The sequence below is a fragment of the Pundamilia nyererei genome, unplaced genomic scaffold (genome assembly GCF_000239375.1).
Source record: "Pundamilia nyererei isolate P.nyererei 1_Seehausen unplaced genomic scaffold, PunNye1.0 scaffold00014, whole genome shotgun sequence".
In the NCBI taxonomy this organism is placed as follows: Eukaryota; Metazoa; Chordata; class Actinopteri; order Cichliformes; family Cichlidae; genus Pundamilia; species Pundamilia nyererei.
This window is the reverse complement of record NW_005187415.1, coordinates 299,351-323,128: the sequence shown is the minus strand read 5'-3', so window position 1 is coordinate 323,128 and position 23,778 is coordinate 299,351. Positions and strand designations below refer to the sequence as shown.

General features: G+C 43.7%; 1 protein-coding gene across 10 annotated transcripts in view; it reads right to left on the bottom strand.

The window, feature by feature from the left end:
• The window catches only part of sox5 (SRY-box transcription factor 5), a 142,843-nt gene that overhangs the window by 18,102 nt on the left and 100,963 nt on the right, over nucleotides 1-23,778 (bottom strand). For 9 of the 10 annotated variants that reach the window (XM_013908830.1, XM_013908833.1, XM_013908831.1 and 6 more), the window contains 5 exons: nucleotides 22,484-22,656; nucleotides 21,143-21,211; nucleotides 12,745-12,871; nucleotides 9,095-9,180; nucleotides 819-983 (listed from right to left, as the gene is read on the bottom strand). In XM_013908830.1, the coding sequence (XP_013764284.1) occupies nucleotides 819-983; nucleotides 9,095-9,180; nucleotides 12,745-12,871; nucleotides 21,143-21,211; nucleotides 22,484-22,656 (620 nt within the window). The remainder of the gene's footprint in view (nucleotides 1-818; nucleotides 984-9,094; nucleotides 9,181-12,744; nucleotides 12,872-21,142; nucleotides 21,212-22,483; nucleotides 22,657-23,778) is intronic. The other variant, XM_013908829.1, reaches the window with a different exon arrangement.

Below are 23,778 nucleotides of genomic sequence, written 5' to 3'. Positions count from 1 at the left end.
AGATATTCATAGAATTCCACTTGGATGGTCACAAGGCTTCTCCTCGCCCCTATTGGGCAGCCAGCCGAGAAAACGGCAGAAGCACCAATACATCCTGAATTCCGACCAGATACCAGCTGGAAGTTTCTGATAAACCTTTGGTGTTTGAGGTGAACTGATCGAGGACCAAGTTGTACTAAGGTATAGAATGAGAATAGAATGAGAAGCAGATCGCTGCTTGGGGCACTTGTTTGATAAGAGAAAAAAACCATAAAAATGTGTCTGCGACACTCGGGAACACATTTTTCAGCTCATGCACTGGAAGTCATTCACTCTCAGCTAGCGTGGTCACACTGGAAAGGCCAGCGTGTGTGCAGTTCGAGTAATTAGGCTGCTAAAGCCTTTTTGAGCATTAATTGACTGGATTTTTTTTCTCCCCTGAATGAACTGGAAGAATTTACCCGACGCAGTAAGAATATTTCAACTACTATCAAGAATTTTTTTTAAAGAAATAGAGACTGATGCTGAATTGAGAAAATAAAACTTATGGAAAATACTTCCACAGACAGAAAGCTGAAATATTCCATTGACAGCTTTCTTGCAAACTTGTCGAAAAATAACACTTTAGCGATATCAGAGACAGGAATTTGAAAAGCAGATGTGATTGCTAATTAAAAACTTCAGGAATTAAATGTTATTTCCTAAGCTGTGGATTTATTTTATTTTTTTAAACATTCATCAAGTCGTGCTCGTTATTGACGAAGAAACCTTGTTAGCCAGCTTTCAAACCACAAAAACATGCACACACACACAGATATGTTACATTTCTTCTTTCTTACCTTGGTTTTATTTGGTGGCGGGGAGCTGCGGACCTTGTCACTCTGTGAATGTGTGTTGGTGGGTGGCGAGTGCGTGCCCAGGTTGGCTTGGGGAGGAAGGCTGCCTCCATGCTGCTTGGCCCCAGGGGAAACCTGCATGGCTGCTAGCTGAGCAGCATACAACTGCTGCAAGGTCAGAGAGAGACAGGTAGAGAGACAGGGACGGGAGGGGGAGACAGGATAGAGGCAAGAGTTGGGTCGGTGGGACAGCAAGAAAGGGAGAAGAGAGGGGGTAAAAAGAGGGGGGAGGAGGAGGAGAAAAAAAGGAGAAGAAAGGATGACATGAATAAATGAATAGTCGAGACCACAAAAAAAAGAAAAGAAAAGAAAAAAGGCGGCTAAAAAGCTCTGGAAGGAGAGGCCATTAGTGGCCCGGCCTCTGTTTGTGTGACAGAAAGATAGAGTGGGACATCTCCACTGTCAGCCCCCCTCCCACCCCATGGGAGAAGCGCTAACAGCCTCTCTGACAGGCCTCAAGACGGCCATGTCCCCTCCAGGTGCATCGTGGGAGAAAGGCAAACACTCTGCCTATTGAGGTCACGATGGCGAGCCCAGCTCTTGCTCAAGGTAAAAAAAAAAAAGTGATGATGGAGAAGGAGAGAAATTTGTGACGCTACATGCCAGATGGGACATGCCAGGAGTGTCTAGTGGCCCTGTGATGTTTTTAATGCGTCGACAATAAGATGCAAAAACAGACGCAAATGTCGTGAAATAGGTTTAAAATAAAGATAAATTGATTCAATAACTACAGTAGGAGGCAAAAAAAACCCAAAACACTGTTTTCGTTATTCTTATTTATGTATTTAATTAATTTCCAATTAAATAAAAGCATTATGGTGTGAGCTGCGATGGTGCGAACATACTCTGGGATATTTATGCAATAGCATTGTATCACACAAAACAGTCTCTGGCCAGTATTTCCACAGCAACAGACACAGCATAATATTCACAACTTGGACGAAGCTTCAATATTCATAAATGCCTCTTTCTGTCTTTCTGCTCAAAATCATCCCGCAAAGCACAATTACTTTCATGTTGGCTAATACAAATCTCTAAGACGCTGGTTTTGTGTTCCTCTGAATTGTTAGTGCTTCCTCTGAAGAGCAACATAATGGTTGTTTTTGCACGAAGTAACTGATGTGTTGTTTTTCTTTTCTTTTCTTTTTTTTTTTGAATAGTTATAATTGTTATTATTTATTTCTGGTGGAATATTTTTCTGGAAGAAGACCATCCTTTTTTTTTTTTAAGTTTAACTTCCGTCCTTCTGTTGGTGCTTGGCTGCCGGCCACCGGCGTCAAACAAAGGCCTGTTTATGCAAATGGACAAGGAAGAGATGCTGTCACTGCTGTTTCTCTCTCTCTGTCCATTTGTACCTCACTCTATCTCTCTTGACAGCCACATTAGCTCCTTCTCCTCTTTGCTATCTTAAAGTAAGACATTTATCTCTTTACCAAGGGGGAAAAAACAGACATTCAAACTGTTGGCGTGCGCGCACACACACACACACACACACACACACACACACACACACACTTGCACAGCGGCATACTTTTTGGAAGAATCTCATATTTGAATATGAAATAATCTCTTCATGACTGCCATTCATTCAAATAGTACAATATTTACTGTCCAACAATTCAACAGCAACGCAAAAGCATGTTTTCTACGACAGTTCTCTCTATCTTTTTCTATTACTTTTATTGATTTTCTAAACTTGTAATTTCACTCTAAAACAGATACCTGCCATTCCAAGAATTGCATTCAGAGGTAAAATAAATAAATAAATCAAAAATACTGTGAAAAGTAACTTCATCCCTGATAAACACTTTGGAGTTATGGAGGGAAAAAAAGGGCAATCCACATTTTTCACTGACTGTTGAGAGCCTTGCCCCCCCCACTCACTCTAAAGTGTAAGGCTCTCACACTTTACTGTTTGCTCCTGAGTAGTCTCTTGTAAGTGTAAAATACACATAAGCAAGCATTTCTTCTCTGATGAGTATCTGTATAGATTTCTCAAACATGAGTGAAGTGCATGATTGAGGTACATAATGTGCACTGGATGTATTGCTGCTGCTGTGAGTTCCATGGACGCGGCACAGTTGACCAGCTCGCTGAGATCAGATCAGCCGGTGCTTGTTCATTGCTCTTCAATTAGCTGTACTGTAGCTCCTGCAAAGGAGGGGAAGGCGGGTGGTGTGGGGGTGGACTTCCAGCCGAGCATGAAAACCCCTTCCCTGCTAGCCAAACCCCCCCGGCGAGTGGACCACAGGCGGTGTGTCTGTGTGTGTATGTGTGTCCTGCCATATTCGGACCAGTGGTTCAAAGGCCTCTTTATTTACGGAGTGAATTGAGTTCCATTACAAGGCCAGCTCCCGTCACTCAAAGCCTGCTCAATGGGCCGGCGAGCAATGACACACACACACACACACACACACACACACACACACACACACACACACACACACACGGTACAGAGGGCAGAGGCACTGTGGAGCGTGCCCAGAGCGTCGCCACAACGACATACATGTCAACAAACAGGAAGTGACAGCGCAAAGCCCCCTGGGGTGACTAGAGGAGTGAACACACACACAGATTGGGGAGGGGGGTGCAATTGCAGTTGCAGGATGAGACTAAGGAATTTGAAATGTCACTCACAACCCAGGCACACTGCTGAGCTGTACAGCCCTTCCCTCTTTATGTCCCTAAATCCCTTAATGTGAAACAAGCAATATGTCAATAGAATTTTTACATGTGTGTCTGTGTGTGTGTGTCTGTGTGTAGCCCGACCTCTACTGACATCAGGTGGGGAGGTGATGGGAGACTGCTGGTGTTCTCTGACTGAAAACATGGGGTCACTCTGTGGTATTAGTAGTACTGACACTATCTTGTGTGCATCTTCCCTGACACACACAATAAGCTGTGTCCATTCTCTTGTTTTGCTGTTTCTCTTGTCAGCTTAGTCACTGGGGATCTGTGTGTGTCTGTGAATCTTTGTCAATAATCTGCAGCCTTAGACAGATTACAAGCTTGCCTCATCTTTGTTGTCCGAGTACGCGGGCGCCTCAGAGCGGTCTGAGCTCTATTGTTTACGTGGACATGAGGACTATTGTATAGATCTTAATGGATTCTTCTCTGTCTATCTAAGCGTGTTTTTTTCACCCCCACTTGTGGGTTGTTTTGGTACTTAGAGGCAAAAAAAAGAAGACAAGCCTCGGTAAAACTGATAATGAGTCAGAAGCGTCTGACACAAACGCTGTCCGATCTTTACGTCTTATCAACCTCTTCTTCGATTTTGCTTTCGAGCCTTTGTTCTTGTTTGGAAACCTATGTGAGATTGAACTACAATAAACTGAATAAAAACAACCCACACAGAGAGATTTCTTCACCACAATATAGTGGTCAAGTTTAAATAAAATAACTACAATGCTTTCTTTATACCTTGACAGCAAACATCTCAAGTATTTTGGCTATTTCTTTTTCTTTGTGCTCTCTTTAAAGTATTGAATAGAACGAAATAACCAATATTTAGCTTTTACTTTAACATCGCTGGGTTACTTAAAGTGAAAAACTTCTCAACAATGCAGTCTATACTTTATTTTGTAATTTCACCAGAATTTAAAGCCGGAATATAAAAACTGCCGCTCAAAGTACGTGGGACTTATACACCAAAATGTTTCTATGAACTCTATTTTCTATAAAAATCTATTTTTCTCTTAAGGGTTCAGAAGTTTTATCTGCTATCCCTGCTGCTCACGGGCTCACAGTGCAATCTCAAAAATAAATCTCTCAGCACCTCCAACACTGAAGCATCTGAGAAAACTGCTGTGTTGCTATCTGTCTTCCTTCCAGATAAGGTTTTGTAGAAAAAAAACGACTTGCGCGATTGATTTCTCGTTTACCTCTCTCATCTGTTCCTCTTTCCCCCTCCCCTCCTCCCTCTAACCGCCTATCCGTTGTTCGTCCATCTATGTCTCCGGTGTACAGTGCGGTAATCCAGGACAATATGTTCCAACATCTGCCTCTCCATATGATGCCTGACCCATGCCATTGACCCTCTTTATACCACGCCACACACACACTTTGTTGCGCACAAACACACTTTATTCCAGTGCTTACCTCCGTTCCCTCATCTCTTTTTCTCTCTGTTTATCCTTTCAGCTGATCATCCTCTGGTACTTTTGCCTTTTCATCGTTACCTCAAATCTCTCTCTCTCCCTCACCAGGATAAGTGGATTTTCTTTTCATTTTTCAATTCTCTGTCTGTCCTTCTCAGTCCATTTGTGTGATGTGGATGATATCAATGATATCAAGGGTCAATAGGGAGCCAGATTAACATGCTCTAATGCACAATGTCACACTCATCCCACAGATTAAGATGCTAAATGCCAACCTTGTACACTCCAAAGCCTCCACTGCCTTGAAAAGCTTCTGTAGAGGATTCAGTGTTAAGCTTCTATTGACTTTAAGAGCCACTCTGTTGATTTCTATGGAGGACGGTTCAAACATAGAAAAAAAGCTTTAAAATCATTGAGTTTAATACATTTTTCTAAGAACTGCACTTATCTCGACACTGTGCTTTTGAAAGGTTTTCTTTCGGTCTTCTTTCTTTCTGTGTGCACATTGGATACACACAGATTAAGCCATTATTCCAAACTTGATTTCTTGCTTCGTATCTACAGTGTATCAGCTGCAAGGAACAAGATTCCAAATAGGACTGAGATTTCTGCGATGACAGAAATAAAAAAAAACTGGCACAAAAGAAGTTTCAGTCAGAATCACTTTAGTCAAAAGAAAAACATTTTTTTATCTGCGATTATTTATATTTGGCTGTAAGGCTGTACTCTGTTTAGAGCAGCAAAAGGACCCTCATACAGAACAGAGGAGGCATTAATGACCACAGATGAAGTCACACAGTGTGAACGGAGGAGCTGTGGTGGAGGTGGGTCGCAAAGCGGCTTCCAGTTGTGCAGGAAATGTGGGCAAGTTTAAGCAAATACTGCGCCCTGTGTAAACTTTGCCACTTGGATGCATAAAAATGTATAAAAACTGAGCTATCAGCTTATATGAGCTGACTGCCTGACAACTAACTTTATGCAGGATTGTGTCAAAGTAACATTCTTGTTCATATTATGAACTTTAAGGGAGAATTCATCAATTTAACAGTTCTCTAACTTTAAATTACAAATATGTTTGTTTTTGTACATTTTAGTGGGTTTGCAGAGTCCTATGTCACAGAAAATAGGACATAAAAGACAGAGGTGTTAGTTGATAACGTGCCAACAAAAGATTGTGGGGTTCTGTGTTTTGGCACTTGACAAGGAGTGGAGCCAAGGGGTAACCACAGCCACGACAGACTAAAAGCTGGCCACCCAAGACAACCAGTGGTGAAGCCTATTAGAGGCTACACTCATACTCATAAAACTAGAGTTACATAGAGTAACAGCTGAACAGTTTCTCTGTGGCTGTTGTTCCTACACAGACAGCCTAATAACACAACTGCCCAGTTAGACTACAGCTCTCCTCTAACAGCTTTATCAGCAATAAAAATAAAAAAAATCACATTAGCAACTGCTCAAAGTGTGAGCTACATAGAGAAGCTTAATATATGAGTGTATTTAAAGGAAGTATTCATGCCTGCATAGGCAAATAAGTGAGTGAGCAAAAAAAAAAATCCTGCACCTATACACTGGAAAAGGAAGAATATCCATAGCTCAGACTATACTGCTTACAGTTTCATCAATGCAAGCTGCTTGTACAGGAGCCGCTGCTGTTTTTAAACAATAACTTCCGTCATTTATTAGCAGAAAATTAAGAGGGATGTATAAAATTGCTGCGTATACTAATTTAAGCAAACCGAACCAGCAAGGTACCAACTGCAGTTTTTGATCCTATATTGTATCAGTGGGTGTATATAATATACCACATTCCCCAAAGTGAGTCAGTCAGATGTGCTGTGATACCAAAGTTAACGACCTAAACCGGATCAATAGTGCTTAAGATAAGAAAGGCTCTTTGTGGACTGTCAAAAAAGCCCTTTAACTCCTTTTCAAATCAAAATATATTGGATTTGAATTTAATTCAATTTGGACAACAAATATAGATTCTTCATATTGTTGAAGACTAAACCTTAGATCCCAGGCGCACGGGAAGTGTAGCATATGTGAGAAGCGTGTGTACAAACTGTAATCACTATGTTTGTGTGTGTGTGGTTCAAGTCCAGCCCAAATGTTGAAATAACACACCCGTGGGCATGTCTGCATGTTCCCATGAATGCACCTTAGTTTATTGTCCATTGTATCTGAAAATCTTTCATTTTCTGTCTTCATTTGTGTATGCGTGTCGGCTGAATGGGTTCACTCGTGTCTTCCCCGCCAAACCGCTGTGTTGCCGTGGCGACCCGAGGGCCGAGCTAACTGTCATGTCTCGTCTGGGCGACAGAAACACCTCCTTATCAAATGAGGGCGCAGAGACGATCCCAAAGGAAATCCATCCACATTGAGACATCTGTACTTGTGTTAGCCCTGGCAAATCCGTTTCTTTGTGACAAAGCCTTAATCTCAACGTGCGCCTGCGTTTGTGTGAGCGTGCATGTGGATGTGTATTTCTCTTGGAGGATTGGAAGAAAGAAATCTGACTGAGTGAGATGGGTTTTCCTTTTTTTTTTTTGCACTTGTTGTGTTCTTTTGCCCCTCCCTGCTTGTGTGTGTGTGTGTCTGATTGCAAGGTGGACAAAGCTGTTCGACTGGAGATTTTGAGTGAGTCTGAACACAGTCGAACATATGGACAGCTAGATTGAGGCAGTGATAACAGACAGAGAAAATTATTCTGGGGCTAAACACAAACGTACGTACACACACACACACACACACACACACACACAGGCGCGCAAGCAATAATGAAATCAGTGACGACAGCGGGGTCCGTTCTCCATGATAGAGTTACACAGCTATTCTATTCTCCCTGTAGTGTCTAGCATATGGAGCTGCACGTTTTTGGCTGACAGGTGCAAATGTATTACACACCCTCTGTCTGACCTTTAACCCATATTTTCTCATCATTCCCCTTGTGTGTAAGTGAAAAGACGTGGAGAACTACATGAAAACATGTGTGTCAAATGCAGCTGTTTCTCTCAGATGTACACAGGTGGCCAAGTGTACTGAGGGTGAGCCCTGCACTAGTGCTTAATGTGTTTCAGACAGGCGAGTGAGAGGATGCCAGTGCAAGCTCTTAACCCCTCTGAGAGGGGGGCCCAAAGCCGACGTGGATCTCTGAGTTCTAGTCGTGTGAGGGCAGACAGTGGTCAAGATTACATAAGTGGCCGCCATAGGGGCACCTATTTTACATACACACAGAGGAAAAGCACGAATCTCATCCTCCTTTTAAGCTGGATAACAGATGTCAGCTTGTTTTCCCACCTGTGTTTTACCTTTCCCATTTAACTCTCTCTCATCTCTGCCCTGCTTTCCACAGAGTCCCCTGAGGTGCATGTAGATGTAAGCTGCCCCTTAAATCCTGGGTTCAACTTTGTCATAGTTTCCTTTGTTTGGTCAACATCTCCGAAACAGATAAAATGAAGAATGATTGATTGAAGAATGATTTAATGCTTTGACTTCTGGTTTGTGATGCGAAAAGTTTTGGACACTTCATTTTAAAGGCATGCTTGAGTACAGTGATCCAAACCTATTCCTTAGGTTAGAAATATCCCTCTTTTGGTTTATTCAGAGCCTTCGGTAACGTCTGTGCTGTTAAGGGAGATTGAAATGTCTTCAGCATCACCCCCAAATTACCTCTGACAGCCAATCTGAATATTTCTGTGCTCTACTCTGCATGCCGGCTCCCACTGAACTGCATCAACCCCATTTGCTCCCTATCACAGGACAAAGCCGAGGGCTACGCTTACATTTGTCACATCTCTCTGTTTGTGTGTGCTTTTCTTTCCTGATCATAAAGATCATGTTTTTGTGGGATCACTTTGGTGTCAACACTTTGGCTGAAAGTGACAGCTGCGCATCCCCCCCCTGTGGCTGTGTTTGTGGTCTTGTCTAGCTCAGTGGGCAGCAGAATGTGGTGTGAACACTGTCAGGGTTAGGAGAATTGTTCACAATGGCATCATCCCAGTGAGAAGAGAAACATCTGTGATATATCTGAAGGTTTGTGGCTACTGCTGGAAGTCATTTTTATGTTTCTGGCCCCTACGTTTATTTCTGAGAGATCAACTGTAGGTGCTATAGCCTTACCTGGAGCTGTAGGGGTCCCAGACCTGGTGTGGCGGCAGCAGCAGCAGCCATCGTTGTGGGGATGAGCTGGAGAGGGTAGGGGTCACCTGAAGACAAGAATCACATATTTTCTATATAAAATGAAATATCAAATTAAAAACAATGACTGCTTTTCGAGCACTTTACACACCAATGGCACCTTATCCTCAATTTCTCCACCTCCCCCCTGTTAGACTAGGATGGCTCTGTGACCCCTTCTCCACCCACGTCTCCATTTTCCTCTCCTATCAGCCTCCATCTCTCTTGTTCACTCTTTCCCCTCATCCTTTTGTTTTTCTCCTCCCTCTCATCCCGCTTTAGTCTCTTGCTCCCTCTCTCCTCTCCCCCATAAACCCTCTCTCCCACCACCACCACCGCTGCCACCTGAGTCCCTTTCTGCAGCTGTTAAAGCCATCCTTTGTGTCCGCTGCCGGTAGGGCCCTAATGAAAAGCCTGATTGTGTGTCCTCCTCCTTAATACCCCCTGACAAAGAGCAGTGAGGTGAAGGGATTCTGATAAAGCCGGCCCCAGCACCGTAATTAAGAGCCGCGACTGCCGATTGCTGTTCTCCGCTCTCCCTTTTTTCCCCTCAACTGTCTGTTCTCCTGCTTTGTGGACACAGCGCTGCTTTCACTGCTCCCCTCACTCTTCTCCTTTGCTTCTTTCCTTCTTGGTGCCTTCTTCACAAGTTACTCGCTACCTCTCCATTTTGTCTCTTCCTTTCCTTCATCCCTCTCTCGCCCTTCTGTCAGGAGTGATAAATCAAGAGATAGATGGATGAACAGGGCGGAAGAGATGACAGAAGCGAGGTGGAGAAAGAAAGGGGAGAAAGGGGCGAGTTTGGATTATTAGTTAGTAAGTGCAGATAGGCTGCACTGTAATTACTCAGAGAGAGAGAAAGAAAGAAAAAGAGGGACAGAAAGGTCAGAGATAACAGGAAAGAGAAGGTGGAGGGTGAGGGATAGCAGCGAGAGGAGCAGAAGGGAGAAAAGAAGAGGATACGGTGTTTAATTATGGTCATATTGTACAAACATGCTGGTTGAAAGCTCCGATGTGTATTTGAACTTGCTCTCTAACTAAAGAGGAGTTGGTGGACGAGATCGGGCTTTTGTGCTGATATCTAATCCAGGAAACTTCTTTCATCTGAAGAAAACTCGAGAAGCTTCTCAGTGCTTGACCTTGCATTTCTGACCTGAACCTTGAGCACAGTGATCAGCCTCTTGGCTCTATCTATTGTGTGTATTTGCCCGTGTACGTTTTGTGTCCTAGCTTGGCACAAGCCAGACTTTCCTTACAACATATTTTCCCATATATCTTCACTCTTAAAAATAACACACACAAAAAAGAAAAAAAGAGGGTGAAAGCAAAGCTGAGACATTCCTTTGTCCAGTTGGGAAGGAGGGCAGGAGGGATTAAAGAATTATTTCAGGACTGTGTATTCTAGGAGATTGGTCTGTTCTCCTTGCTCCCTGGACAAACATGAGCCCAGTGGATATTTATGCTCCTCCTGGGGGTCGCTGTAACAAAAGGGAGAAGGACAGAGAAAAGCAAACATGTTGCTCTTGGCTCGGGGACAGCGACCTAGGCGGACGAGGCTGAGATTTCTCACTGACAAACAGACGAATGAGGGAGATGGATGAGGGCAAGTGATATATACAAAAACATTATCAGTGACACTTTGATGTTACAATTTTGCACATTTTTTATTTTTAAAGAGGCATTATAGAATCTTTCAACATGAAAGCAACAGCGAGACGATGCAGTTTTCTTACCATACAGAGTAAAGCTTTCTGTGTTACTTTGTTCTGAACAATTTCTCAAGTTACTCAGACTTAATTTTTGAAAAGAAAAACCTGTGTTTTGAACTTGGGATGTTTAGTTTAGGTTACTCATCTCTAAAACACCCTTTGAATCACTTTAGTCTCATCTCCAAATAACAAACAAATAAAACAGGGTTTGTCAAACTTTAGAGCGGGAAACAGCATTTTTAGGCCAAAGTTTTAGGTTTTTCCTGTTTACTCTGAAAGTTAAAGATATAAAACATGGCCAAAATTTCAAATAACAAAGTGATCTCTTAGTATGAAGTTGCACACTCAGACATGTTTTGATCCATATGATATCATAAAGAGTAAACATTAGATCAAAGATCTTTGATATGGTCATCTCAGCCTCTCCTCCAGACTCAAGCACAGAAATGCCACCCAGCTTCTGCTCAAAGCTTCTGTTTGAAAGTGCGGGCCCATCTGGGTTTAAGGAAGAAAATCTAAACTGGCACGTTTCAGACTGTGGATGAATTGAGGGGCCGCGTCAAGGTTTAGTATCAGATTAAAGAAGAGTATTTTGAACTGTTGTTCATGCAAAGCTACCCTAAAAATAGCTGGAATTAAGCTTCCAGCTTTTTTCAAAAAGTTACAACCATAAACGCAGGTATGTTTTGCACTTATTTATTCGTTATCCCTCCCTCGAAGACGCTAGCTGATTTCTTAAACTGCAGCGTGAAAAAAGACTGCGTTACTGTTCAAGTGCTTAAACAGGAGAGGCTTGGAATGCGCAGAAATCCATACTGTGCAAATAAAATGTATTCTTGTCTTCCAAACTGCGAAGCGCCGTGAGAATATGTCAGCGCACAATGCTACACATGTCCTATTTAGAGCTTCACCACCAAACTACATCGACTCACAACAACTTCGAAAGTTGCCAGAGAGTTTTCTCAGGGGCGGCTTGGCCTGCCGCAGTGTGCCAGTCCGGTTGAAGTTGGCTGAGGCAGTGAAAAGACAAGCCCACTACTTGACAGGGTATTTACGTGGGCAGTGGGCGTGGGTGAAGATGGCACTAATTAAAATGGAATGGACTTGTTTGGGAAGCTGTGAAACTCTAAGTGGGGTGGGGTGGGAGGGGGGGAGTATGCACGAGCCTGTGCGCACACTTACATATTTGTGTCTGATTTGTGTGTGTGTGTGTTTGCAATTCCACAAAGCCATTTCTGGCTGTCTGGACGTGTGTGTGTGTGTGCGCGCGCGTGTGTGGGGGCTGCTTTGGAAACATGTTCTGGCTGCGTCCCGTGTTAATGTGAGGAGAACCTGGGGCAGGTCACATTACCACCCTCCCTCCCCCCCCTTCTGCTAACCCCCCCCACTGTGCATTTATTCTCAGCATCCCCTGGCAAGCACCAACCTCTCCTCTTTTCCTCTCTCTCTCCCCATCTCTGTGTCTCTCTCTCTCTCTCTCTATCATGGTAAACAACACATTGCCACACAGCCGGAGCGTGATAGCCAAAAAAAAAATAAAAAAATTCTGCAGGACGCCTTCATTTTGTTGCTTTTATACATCAAAAAATAGACAAGACAAAAGGAAGGAGCCAAAAGGACTGAGTGAGAGAGGGAGAGAGAGATAAAGAGAGTGTAAACAGGAAGGGTGTATTTGGACTGGTTTTTCTATTAAGAGGGAGATGTTGTTATAGGGGCGAGCTCGTCTTTTGGGAAACAACCAGACTCCTTGTGTGGGAAAATGGTAGGACTCTACCTTGCTTGCTTGGTGAAAAACATGTGAAACATCACACATAAAAGCTACTCTGAAAGTTGCACCTATTCATGAATGTACAGCGTGTGTGTGCGCGCACGGATGCCACTCACTGCAGCCAGGCTTGTAGTTGAAGCCAGGGGGCATTAGGAAGCCCTGCTGGGCCGCAGCTGCCGCAAGAGTTCGCTGGTCTGGGGGAAAGACAGGAATCATCAGTGGAGGGAGTTGGCCCTGGACCTGCTGATGAAGGAGGGGGAAGAACAAGGGGGGAGGAAGTCGGAAAAGGGGGAAAAGAAAGGGAAATGAGAAGGCATAAACATTACGACCTGTCCATTTGTACAGCTCTTCATGTGTGCATGCGCTGGGAGCGATATGAACAATGCTGAAAATAAAGGTGTGTTTGCACAGTGACACAATCAAATGCACTCATATACATACACTGTATGCATGTAATCAATGCGCAACACACGGCTGTAAAGAGAGCATCATGTCATTTCAAACACAAAAAGCCACATCACGAGGACAGTTCACTAAACTCTAACAACAGCTGGCCTTTTCGTTTTATTTGGAAGACAGTGCTCTCTTCCCTTCTCCCTGCATCAAACCTCCCACCAACCAAAACACACACTAACATACAAACACACAGACACAACGCTGTGTGCGCGCCTGTCGGCAGAGAGCCATACGACTTCATAAGGTTTCCAGGATTTTAAAAGGAGACGAAGGGAGAAAAAAAAGAAAAAAGAAAAAGAAAAAGAAGCTCCTCCGATGGGTGACTTTGGCAGGGATGACAGGAGAGAGAGAGAAGGAGAGAGAAGTAGGAGACAGATGGTTGCACTAAACAGCGTTCTGCCAAAAACAACACACAAAGACTTGCGCGTGATGGACTGACTGACAGTTTGAGAGGAAAGATAGGAGAAGATAAGGCGAGGAAGACAGGGAGAGTGGAAAAAGGTGGGAGAAGGAAGGAAATAATGGAGAGTTTCTACCTATAGCTAAGGTGTAACGCGAGATGAAGACAGCAAAGCATCCCAAAGCAAAGATGGTGAAATTGTTCTAAAAAAGTCAGAATGTAAAAAAATAATGCGACAATCTTGCGTAATCCTCTGAGCCAGCCCTAGGACACATCTTGCCCTCTTTGTTGTTTTTATTCAGTAACGAGAAGCATACAGTTTGCCTTTTTTATTGGCCACCAGTTTTTTGAATATTAAATGGCAAGATTACAACAATGCTGCGCCCACACTGTACTCAAATAAAATTAGAAGTACAAGAAGCAGGTCTTGGAAGTGTAATATATTTAATTAACAATTTCACAGCTTCTGTCAATTTAACTATACCTTTAATGATGTCTTTTTCTGTTTTACAGTATAAACAGATTTCTGTCAGGACCACTACAGTCAAAAGGAAGATTGTTTTTTCCATCTGCAGTAATTTGTATTTGGCAGTATGCCTCTGTTCCGGGACCTCCCTGTGCATTTGTGGAAAGACTAAATTCAGGAGTAGCTCAGAACAGAATAGGCATCAGTGACGTAACAGATGTGACACTGACTGAGTTTAAAAAGGGATGAAAGGAGGTGAAGTTGGGTTCCACAGCGGCTTGCAGAGGCCACAGCAACCAGGCTGATGATATGCAGCTTTCAAATATGCAAATACGATGCACAGAAAGCTATTAGCTGAGCCATCAGCTGATGTGACTGTCAATGAGAACAGCTGATCTGCCAGGGCTGCTGCCTCAGGCTGACTGTGAAACCTGCCAGAACTAATGCTATGTTCAATTTAAAAGAAAAAAAGCAAAGACGGGCATCCTGAAGTTTCTGTGTTAAACTGTGAGGCTTCAAATCCCTGATAATGTCTTAAGGCCCATGACCTGCACATGTCTGGTTGCAAAGCACTTTGCTCCCTCTTTGCAACTAATCTCTCTTCCTCTTCTTCTGTCACTCTTATTTTGCCAGGAGACCAGAGAAGGTAATGGCTGAATAGGATAATGGGTGAGTAAAAGCTGACTGATGTGGAAAATTGATCTGGAATGAAGGAAATGGTTGCACAATCATAAAGAATGGTGGTGGTGCCACGGTACAATCGGGTAATGTCTCAGCAATGTGAGCCCTTTAAGTGGTTAGTGTTTGAGACAGGTAAATAGAAAAAAAAGAGAGAGAGAGTGGCTGTCGCTCAGTATCAACAGTGATTTTACAGTGTACTGTAAATTCCTGTGCGTGTGTGTGTGTGTGTTTCTGTGTCTCCTCCTCATCCCCCTCCTCCCGCTCCTGTGTGTGTCGGCACGCGGCAGCCAGCAGCACTGTAATCAAACTATCACAGCGCAGCTCCTGTTCCCCCCTTACACCAAAAACAATAATTACTCCACCATTTTGGTTAACCATAAACCGTCGTGCCGCCTGCGACGCACGATCAGAAGGGGGAGGCGTTCCAGAGCGACGCTCGGACAGGACCCCTGCGGGGACGAATCACAGACAGAACAGTTCTGCTTTGCCTTTCAGGCCTAATTGGACATATGCTGGAGTAGAGCTGGCTAGAAATGCTGTAATATACCAGAGGGAGGAGAGGGAAGGGGAGCAGAGGAGCAGAGTAAGATAAGTTTGAGGCAGATGTAGCACATATATACTATGCATACACACACTAGTATATCTATATTGTGTGACTCAGTGTCTGCACATGACTTTGCTTCTTTCTTTGCCAATGAAAACGCCAGAGAAAAGCTACCTTCTCCTCTATATCATCCCCTCCTTTTCTAAATCTCAGAACAATATGCCTGCATACAATAGGCAGACATTAATCAGCCTACAGAACTGTTGCGCATTATGTACAGTATGAGTCATCACAATGGGATAAGAAGATCAGGAGGAAGAAGAACAAAGGGATGAGAAACAGAGACAAGAGTGAGATGGGGAATGGTTTATAGAGAACAATTCCCATACATAGGTTGCTCTCATAGTAGCTGAGTTAGTGTAACAGCTGCTGAGCCGATCAGTAGCAGCAATCGCCTAACGTGCTCACTGACACTCACACTTATCGACTTTCATAAGCCACACAAAGCAGGAAACGTGGGTCGCAGCAAGTTGAGCGAGGGACTCAAAAACTGAGAGTGTGTTTGTTTGTGGAGTGGCTATCACATAATACAGAGGATCAATCACTCTGATACTGTAGGAGCTTTCTTTCCCATTTAATATTGAATATACAATAATGCCTTAAAGCAACTCACGAGCTCTGCCTTGTGATCACACTGTAAACTTTGAAACCAACAAGAAGAAGAGGGAGGGAGAGTGCTATAAAAATCAGAGACAAAGATGAGCTGACAGAAGGAAAAAGAAAAGCGGGAGAAAGTAAGAGTAGGAGAAAGGGAGAGCAAGGCTGGATCTATCAGACAATCTCCAGATCTCACATAAAGGAAAAGGCACATCTTAAACAGCAGGAGCTTTGGGAATAATGCGCTCCTCAGCTTCTCTTTCACATCAGGCCCAAAGCGAACATGAAAACCTACAATACACACACACACAAATCTTCACACTGCTACTGCTGACGTGGAGAATAAGAGGCGCTGCCGCTTTCATCTGCAAACCCCACCTCCACACCCAAAACAGAAACCTGAAACGAAACCGGATCTGAAAAATGCCTCTAATCAGTGAAAGCTAAATGCAAAACAAAGAAAAAAATGACTCTAAGCAGAAGAAGAAGAAGAAGAAGGGAAAAAAAAATCACATATATTAAGAACAAGTGTGAAACTTTTTCTCGAGAAATTTCACAGGGGCAAAGGGGACGGAAAGAGAGAGAGAAGTTGACAATTCACCCTGGCGAGACAACTTCTCAGGAAATAAACAGCAGATAGAGAGAACAGAATGAACAAGAGAGGGAGAACGAGTGAGAGGAAGAGAGACGGAGAGGGGAGCAAGAGTTGGATAATTGGCAGCGAGTCGAGGCTGCGTTCACCACGCGCCAGGCGGCACAGCTTGAACTTAAAGCGCCGCTGCGGCATAATGAAGATGTGGCCGCTAATTAACATATGGGGTGCGAAACAGGTTGGTTGGCACGCGCTGCGCTAAAAACTCCAAGGTAAAGTTATTATTGGGGAGTAATTAGCTCTATGAAGTTAATGCGCCGAACAATAGCTGCCAGCGCCGCACAATATGGCTCGCATCTGAGCGCGCGAAAAAATAGCCCCCGCTAAAGTGCGAGTCCCACAGCTAAAATCTGTTGGCGACCATATGCTCCGGCAATTAATGCAAGACCTGTATGACCTATTGCTGAAGAGGGGATGTGCGAGCGATAGAACCAATAATTAATTTGGAGAGAGAGAGCGAGACCGAGAGAGAGAGAGGGAGCTGGCTTTTAATATTAGTCCATTAACTTTCTATGGACAGTGGGCTATTAGGCCAGTGTGCTGTGAATGTAGGGGGCATGGTTCAGGTGGCAGTGCCACTGCAGGATGCACACACAGGTATATCTGTGCCTGAGAAAGCGTGTGTGTGTGTGTGTGTGAGAGAGCGAGAGGGTGGGCCTTAGTGGGAAAGGCTGTTTGGTTGCAGTCCAGTTTATTAGTGCATACGTGTGTGTGCATGCTGACACACAGTGTGTAAGGAAAACACAAATTACACTGGCTGCGGTGTAATGGGGGTGATTAAATAATTACACAGCCAATTGGGTTAGCTGCTCCTATGCAAAGACTACAGAGGTGCTCCTGTGTTACGTTCATGGTCTGCACCGTGTGCGTAGAAATCAATAAATGTTTTTCAATGTTTTTGTCTGCCTCTTCCCAACAATGAAAAACACAGATAGAGACAGGAGTTTGTGCTTGTGATTGCATCAGGTATTACACTTAGCTTTGTGTATGTGAGATTGAGTTACCAGTGCAGGATGGCCTTAATAGAGACCTTGTTAGCCGCTGTCGCCGCCAATTCTGGGCTCTCTTAAACCAGTCAAAGCATCAGGTGGCTTTACTCATTTTCTGATATTTTTTTTCTCCTTTCTCTCTCTCTGCTCTGCTGCCTTTGACCTATAGCAGTAGTGATTCTTGATGAGATTAAAGACAGCACACAGGGGCAGCGCAACAGGAGCAGACACAGTTGAAAGTGTGTGTGTGAGTGCTTTGCATGAGTGAGTTTTGATTCATTAGGCAGGCCACACTTGTGTTCTCTCATCCCTCTGTTTCAATATATATTGTGCATTTGTGTCTGGCAATTCTATAAAAATGTGTGCGTGTTCTCAAGGTAAGCCCTGAGCCTCACGGCAGGTGAGCTGCTTTCATCCCTGTCGCGCTTCCTCGCACGGCAGCAGCAGTCGTCCCCGGCAAACACCGGGGGGAGCCTCGGAGACAAGACGTTTAATTAGAATGAGACGAGACGAGAAGGAAAGTAAAGGGAAGTTTGAGAAAATGTGCTCACCCCTTCAAGCTTAACAAGAAGGCCCCTAGCAGGGGGTAGGAAAGTGTGTGTGCATGTGTTTTTGTGTGTCTTGTACGTCCTTATGTTCACACATGTTCCTGTTTTGGAATTTCTGTGTGGACAAGTTAGACTGAACCCTTGGAATGAACACAAAGTTTTATAACATAAAGGGTGTTTTTCAAGGTCTCTGCTTAACCAGAGGGAAAGGTTTCGTCATGTTTGGGGTTTTGGTGTAGAATTATGGCAAAGTTAGAGATAACGTACGGTCAGGACTTCAATTAAAGGTTAGGCTTAGACGGTTAATCACAATAAAAGTAAGGGTTACATCCAGGGAAGATTGAGGATTAGGACAGTGTATGAAAGCTCACTCAAAAGTAAAACAATGTGAATGTGAGGGAGAGTGTGTGTGTATGTAGTGCATGATTAAAATTAATGGATTGTAAGTGATGCTAAATCATGGATCATTTCAGGTAGAATCAATTAGAGTGAGAAGACAGCCAATCACCGACTTGTGAAGACTAATGAGCGTCTACACAATGAAGGTGCACGTGTGCGTGTGCTGCTCGTACTGTATGCCATTAGCCTCTGCTGCTGTTATGCCCGTCTGTGCAAATGAACTTTCTTACACCGCATTCGGCGAGTGCTGCTGGCCTAAATAGCGAAAGCTAACACGCATATCACTAGCCTGAGAGGGAAAAAAAGAGAAAAGAAAGCAGACACAAGGACAATAAATAATTTGTCCTCTTTTCATGAAGGATGTGTGTCACTCTCCTCTCTTTTTCATGAGCTTGATTATTCGTTTCATTTCATCACCTCTTCCAAGTGGACGGTTGAAAGCATTCTTCACAGGCCTTTGGGGGTTCAAGTCTAACAAAGCCAAGGACGGAGACACACAAACACACACACACACACACACACACACGAAGGGACAGCTGAACTCAGCCTTGTTAGGGGGAAATGCAATCACAAGGGGCTTATCATACAGACACAAAACACACATACACGTACATACACACCCGAACACACTGAACCTGGTGCCCTCTCTCTGGCAGGCCATTGTATTGTGGGATTGTGTGGACAATCTCTTCATGAATGATTAAGCAGTGTATTTCTCAACCAAGTCTTTGATGACGAGTGTGTGTTTGATCATCGAGCGAGTGTGCAGCACTCTCCACGACCGCTTGTGATATGTGTGAACGGGCAAGGGAAGGCGTATATTTTGGATGTTTGTCCGTGTATTCGCATACTTTGTTGTGTGCAACATATATGTGGATGTCTAAGTGTTTTGAGCTGCTGTGATGAGCGCCTGTTGATTGTGTGTCTCTCTTAACGAGGCTGCCTACAGCTGCCCCTGCTTGTGAGAAACTATTGTTGGGCCCGTTCAATGGAGAGACGCTTGTTTGGGAAAAGGTTGCAAAGTCATGGGAAAAGAGAGCTTTGTCTCGGCGGGGTCGTGAGGGAGTGAATCATGAGCGGACGTGTTTATGGCTTCACACACACAGCTGTAGTGCGCGCGCACACACACACACAAGCGCATGGGTTAAGAAACGAACGCATGGAGAAGGCACAGAGAACTCCTCAGACGCAAACATGTGCTCGCTTTTTTTGTCAGAGAGACAAAACGCGGACAATTAAGAATTTAATTCGCATAAAGCAAATAAACACAGCTGCTTTACACAGTATCGTGGACACACACAGACACACGTCCTACACACATGCTATCACAAGGTTTCTTATCACACAAACCGTGTATGGCTAAACTCTCAGGGGAAAGGGAGTGTGTGTGTGTATGTGTGTGTGTGTGTGTGCGCTTTCTTGGACAGGGTGTCTCTTTATGATACAAAGCCCAGCTTTCTCAGCTTAAAATTCAGTGTCATCTGCCTTTACAAAGGGCTGGGCTATTCGTTCCAAGCCACCTGGACCAAAATAGAGGCTCCAGTGTATGGACCCAAAAGTACAATACTTCCATTTTTCAGTGTTACATATATAAACCCACCCATTTTCTCAAGCCGAGGACCAGGCTCACATTCAAAGGGACTTTTAATTTGAATTACTTTGCAGTTTTATTTGACTTTACTGGCTATTTAACATTCACTTTTATACACCACATGATAAGATTTGGCCATTACTAAATAAAGGCCTATTGATTTTGCATTTCATAGGATTCGGTGGTGATGAAAGTCCCTTACAAATCTCCTTTGAAGCGAGAACATAAACAAGTATCTCATACAACAACCACCCAACTCAAAAATATCACGCAATATTAATCACATCTACAACTGAAACGTTTATTTATTTATTTTTAAACACAGGGTACTACTTGGCCTGCAGTATGAGAGTGTGAGGATTCTCATTTTATTATTATTATTTTGCAGTGTTAAGAGTGTTTCTGGCATCAACCTCTGTTCAAAAGGGGGAAAAAGTGTGAGTCGTAGCAACCAGGCTAATCAGGTAGGGGCTTAGCTACGCACAAAAAGAGCAAGGATGCCATATTGGACAGTATAGTTTCTATGGGTTTGCAGTCGTACAAAAATCAACAATGTGGAACTTTCCTGCAGAGCTGTGCCGAGGTGGGTGTGTTTATTTGTACTTTAGAACGTAACAGCCTTGAAATAATCAGAAAATAAGGTTTTACTTGTCTGAGTCTCTCTTTCACACTTGCTACCATTATCTAGGTTGATTAGCTGGTGCTGTATTCCTTTAACAGTCACTCTCAGACACAATGGAATAAACATCAGAAAAGTGGACTTCACCGACAGTGTGACAAGCAAGTTGGATTTATGTAATAATCACTTAAACCGCACATACTGCCAACAGAGTACTTTTGATTTTTCCAAGCAGACCGACCTATTTTTAAGTGATTACACAGGTTGTGTATGAGTGTATGTTAGAGGAGGAGGGGTCACCATTATAAGTCAACGTTGATTCAGGCCCCAAATGCTGATGGCTGAGCATAGAAAAGCTGCAACAATCACAATCACAAAATTGCTATTGTGGGTGATGCCGACACGCGCGCAGACATACTCGCACGCTCACACAAACCCAACACACAAAGGGCACATACACAAACATGCGCGCACATCATATGGATGGCCATGCAGACACAAGCTGGCCTCACCTGGATTTGTTGCTGCAGGAGGTTGATTTTGTGTTGCTGCTGTAGAAGCTGCTGCTGTTGCCGGGCAATCTGTGGACAGAGCACACCATGCGCTTTTAGAACTGCATACAAAGTGCATGCGTGTGCGTTCGTGTGTGCAGAGCCTGTGGGAGATGCGACACATCTGCAGGTCTCTGATGCCCCAGTTGCACGACAGAGGGTCAGTGCCCTGGTATGAAATATTAAAAAGCTCATTTCATATGGACTCAACACCGACCCACTTACTGACATGCTGACAACTGACTGCTTTTGATATACGGATGTTAGCTGAAAATAATGAGCACACAATTTTTAACAGTTAGCCTCATAGGATAATTTAAAGCTGCTTGTTTTCACTTATGTGACTGCGTCTTTTATTTAACTAGGAAAGAATTACACAATTATGTGAAATTTGGCTTCTACAATCCTAGAAAACAGACAAAAATACAAATACTTTTGTTCTTGAAAGGTAATTTGGTACTTTCTTTACCTTTAGTTTTGCATTCAAAACAATGCTTTCAATGAAACACAACAGCTACAGCGAAAACATAAGTAACTTTTGAGCTGAAACTCCAGCAACTCCTAAACAGAAATGGAGAAACACAAGAATTCACATAGAGTACAGTCTTCATAATGTCAGAGTCATTCACTGTGTGCTGGTGCAGGATGAAGCCAGGAGCACTGTAATGCATTGTGTTTGTCACAGGTGATTTGTCCTTACAGCTGTATTTCTGTGTGTGTGTGTGTGTGTGTGTGTGTGTGTGTGTGTGTGTGTGTGTGTGTGTGTGGGCCCATCCTTCTCTTTGTAAAACCAAGCCTTCCAGGAGCAAAAAAGCATGGCAAAAAAAGGGAAACCCTTCTCTATGCAAATACCTGGCAGACTCTCGCCTGGGAGCTGGGAGTGTGTGCATGTCTCTTCTACATCCGCTCCAACACTACATACCCTCAGCTGATTCCTGTGTAATGTCCTTGTGTTTAAGCTGCCAAAGGCGCATGTCTCTGGCTGCTTGAGCGCTGCATGAGATGTGTGTGTGTGTGTGTGTGTGTGTGTGGAAGAAAGAGCGTGCAGGGGACAGAAAATCCTGTGATTTGTTGCTTTTCAAATCCACCTTCTGTTGTAGACCTATAAGATGCATTTTAAACAGTACTGACCTTTGAAGTTTACATTTTGCAATGCGATCAATCAAACAATGTGCTCCATATACCAAGTAATGGAGAGTGAATGGCTTGTTAGTATGGACTTTTTTTTTTCTTTTTGCAGCATAGGCATGGAGTAAACGCCATTTCCAAATGAGGCCCTTCACATGCACCGTGCTCCTATACCTGATCCTGCTGCTGCTTGGCGAGCTCCATCTGCTGCCTCTGCTTCTCCATCTGTGAGGCGGCCAGCTTCTTCTGCTCCTCATGGGCCGCCAAGAGCTGCTCCCTCAGGCTGCTCAACTGGCCAATCATGCCCATGAGTTGGCGCTCTTTCTCCGCCAGGCTGTCTGGGGTACCTAAAGGGCAAGAGTGAAGAAGGGGGGGGCAACAGAGGTCAAAGGTGATATGAAATAAGCAGTACTCTGCTAAGGTTACCCCGTGCTTTTTGAAATTCTACTTCCAGTTTTTAGACTTGATATTTCCTTTGTTAAATTAGAAACAGGCTGATTACAGCTGGATGAGTCCGAGCACCTCAAATATTAAAAGGAACCCTGTAGTTTACTGTTTTTTTTTTCAGTTTTTGTAAATTAAAATGGCTATACAAAGGATGGCATGAATCATTGGGGTTGAAGTCAGGGTCAGAGAAACCAAAAAGAAAAAACAGAGCAAAGCTATCCATGACTTGTTAGCTGACTTAATATATGACTGGTTAGGGGCTTTGAATGGTAGAAGGGGGCATGTCAAAGGAAGATGGGTAAAGTGCCGTTTGTGTGCAGCAGGGTTGTAAAACCAGATGTTGACTCATTCTCCTGGGTACAGAAGGCCAGCAGTGATTAATCAAGCCACATCCATCACCACTTTTATTGCCGTATTGAAATAAAGAAAATAAAGCTGGCTGAGGAAGTATTTGTAAACAGGCAAAATGTGGTGGGAAGAAGAGGCAAAGCAAATGTAATGTCTGAGCCAGAATCGTACGTTTACCAAACAAAACGAATCTTCAGCCAGGTTTGCAAATTGACATTCTTCACTAAAACTTAAAGTACAATCAATATTTATCCGATTGGTGCTGAAATATGGATAAATTTGGAAGTGCTCCGTAGCAGTATTGAGTTGTATTTTTTTTTCCTATGAGTGTGCTTGTGAGAAAGAGAGAAGGAAAAGAGAGAGAAGGAGAGTGTGTCTGGTCTGTGTTTACCCTGCAGTCAGCCAACCTCCTGCTCACATTTAGCATGGCCTGACCTTTGACTCCTTAGATCCTGACATACCAGCTCCATTACAAACACACATACACACACATGCGCGCGCTTCCACACAAGGCCTAAATCATTCAACAGGATGTAGTTAGAGAGAGGCACACGGAGGCAAAATCAGTATGTGTGTGCGCCCATGTCTGGTCATATATATTGATGTTTGCCTACATGCCTTTGTTGTGTGTGTGTGTGTGTGTGTGTGTGTGTGTGTGTGTGTGTGTGTGTGTG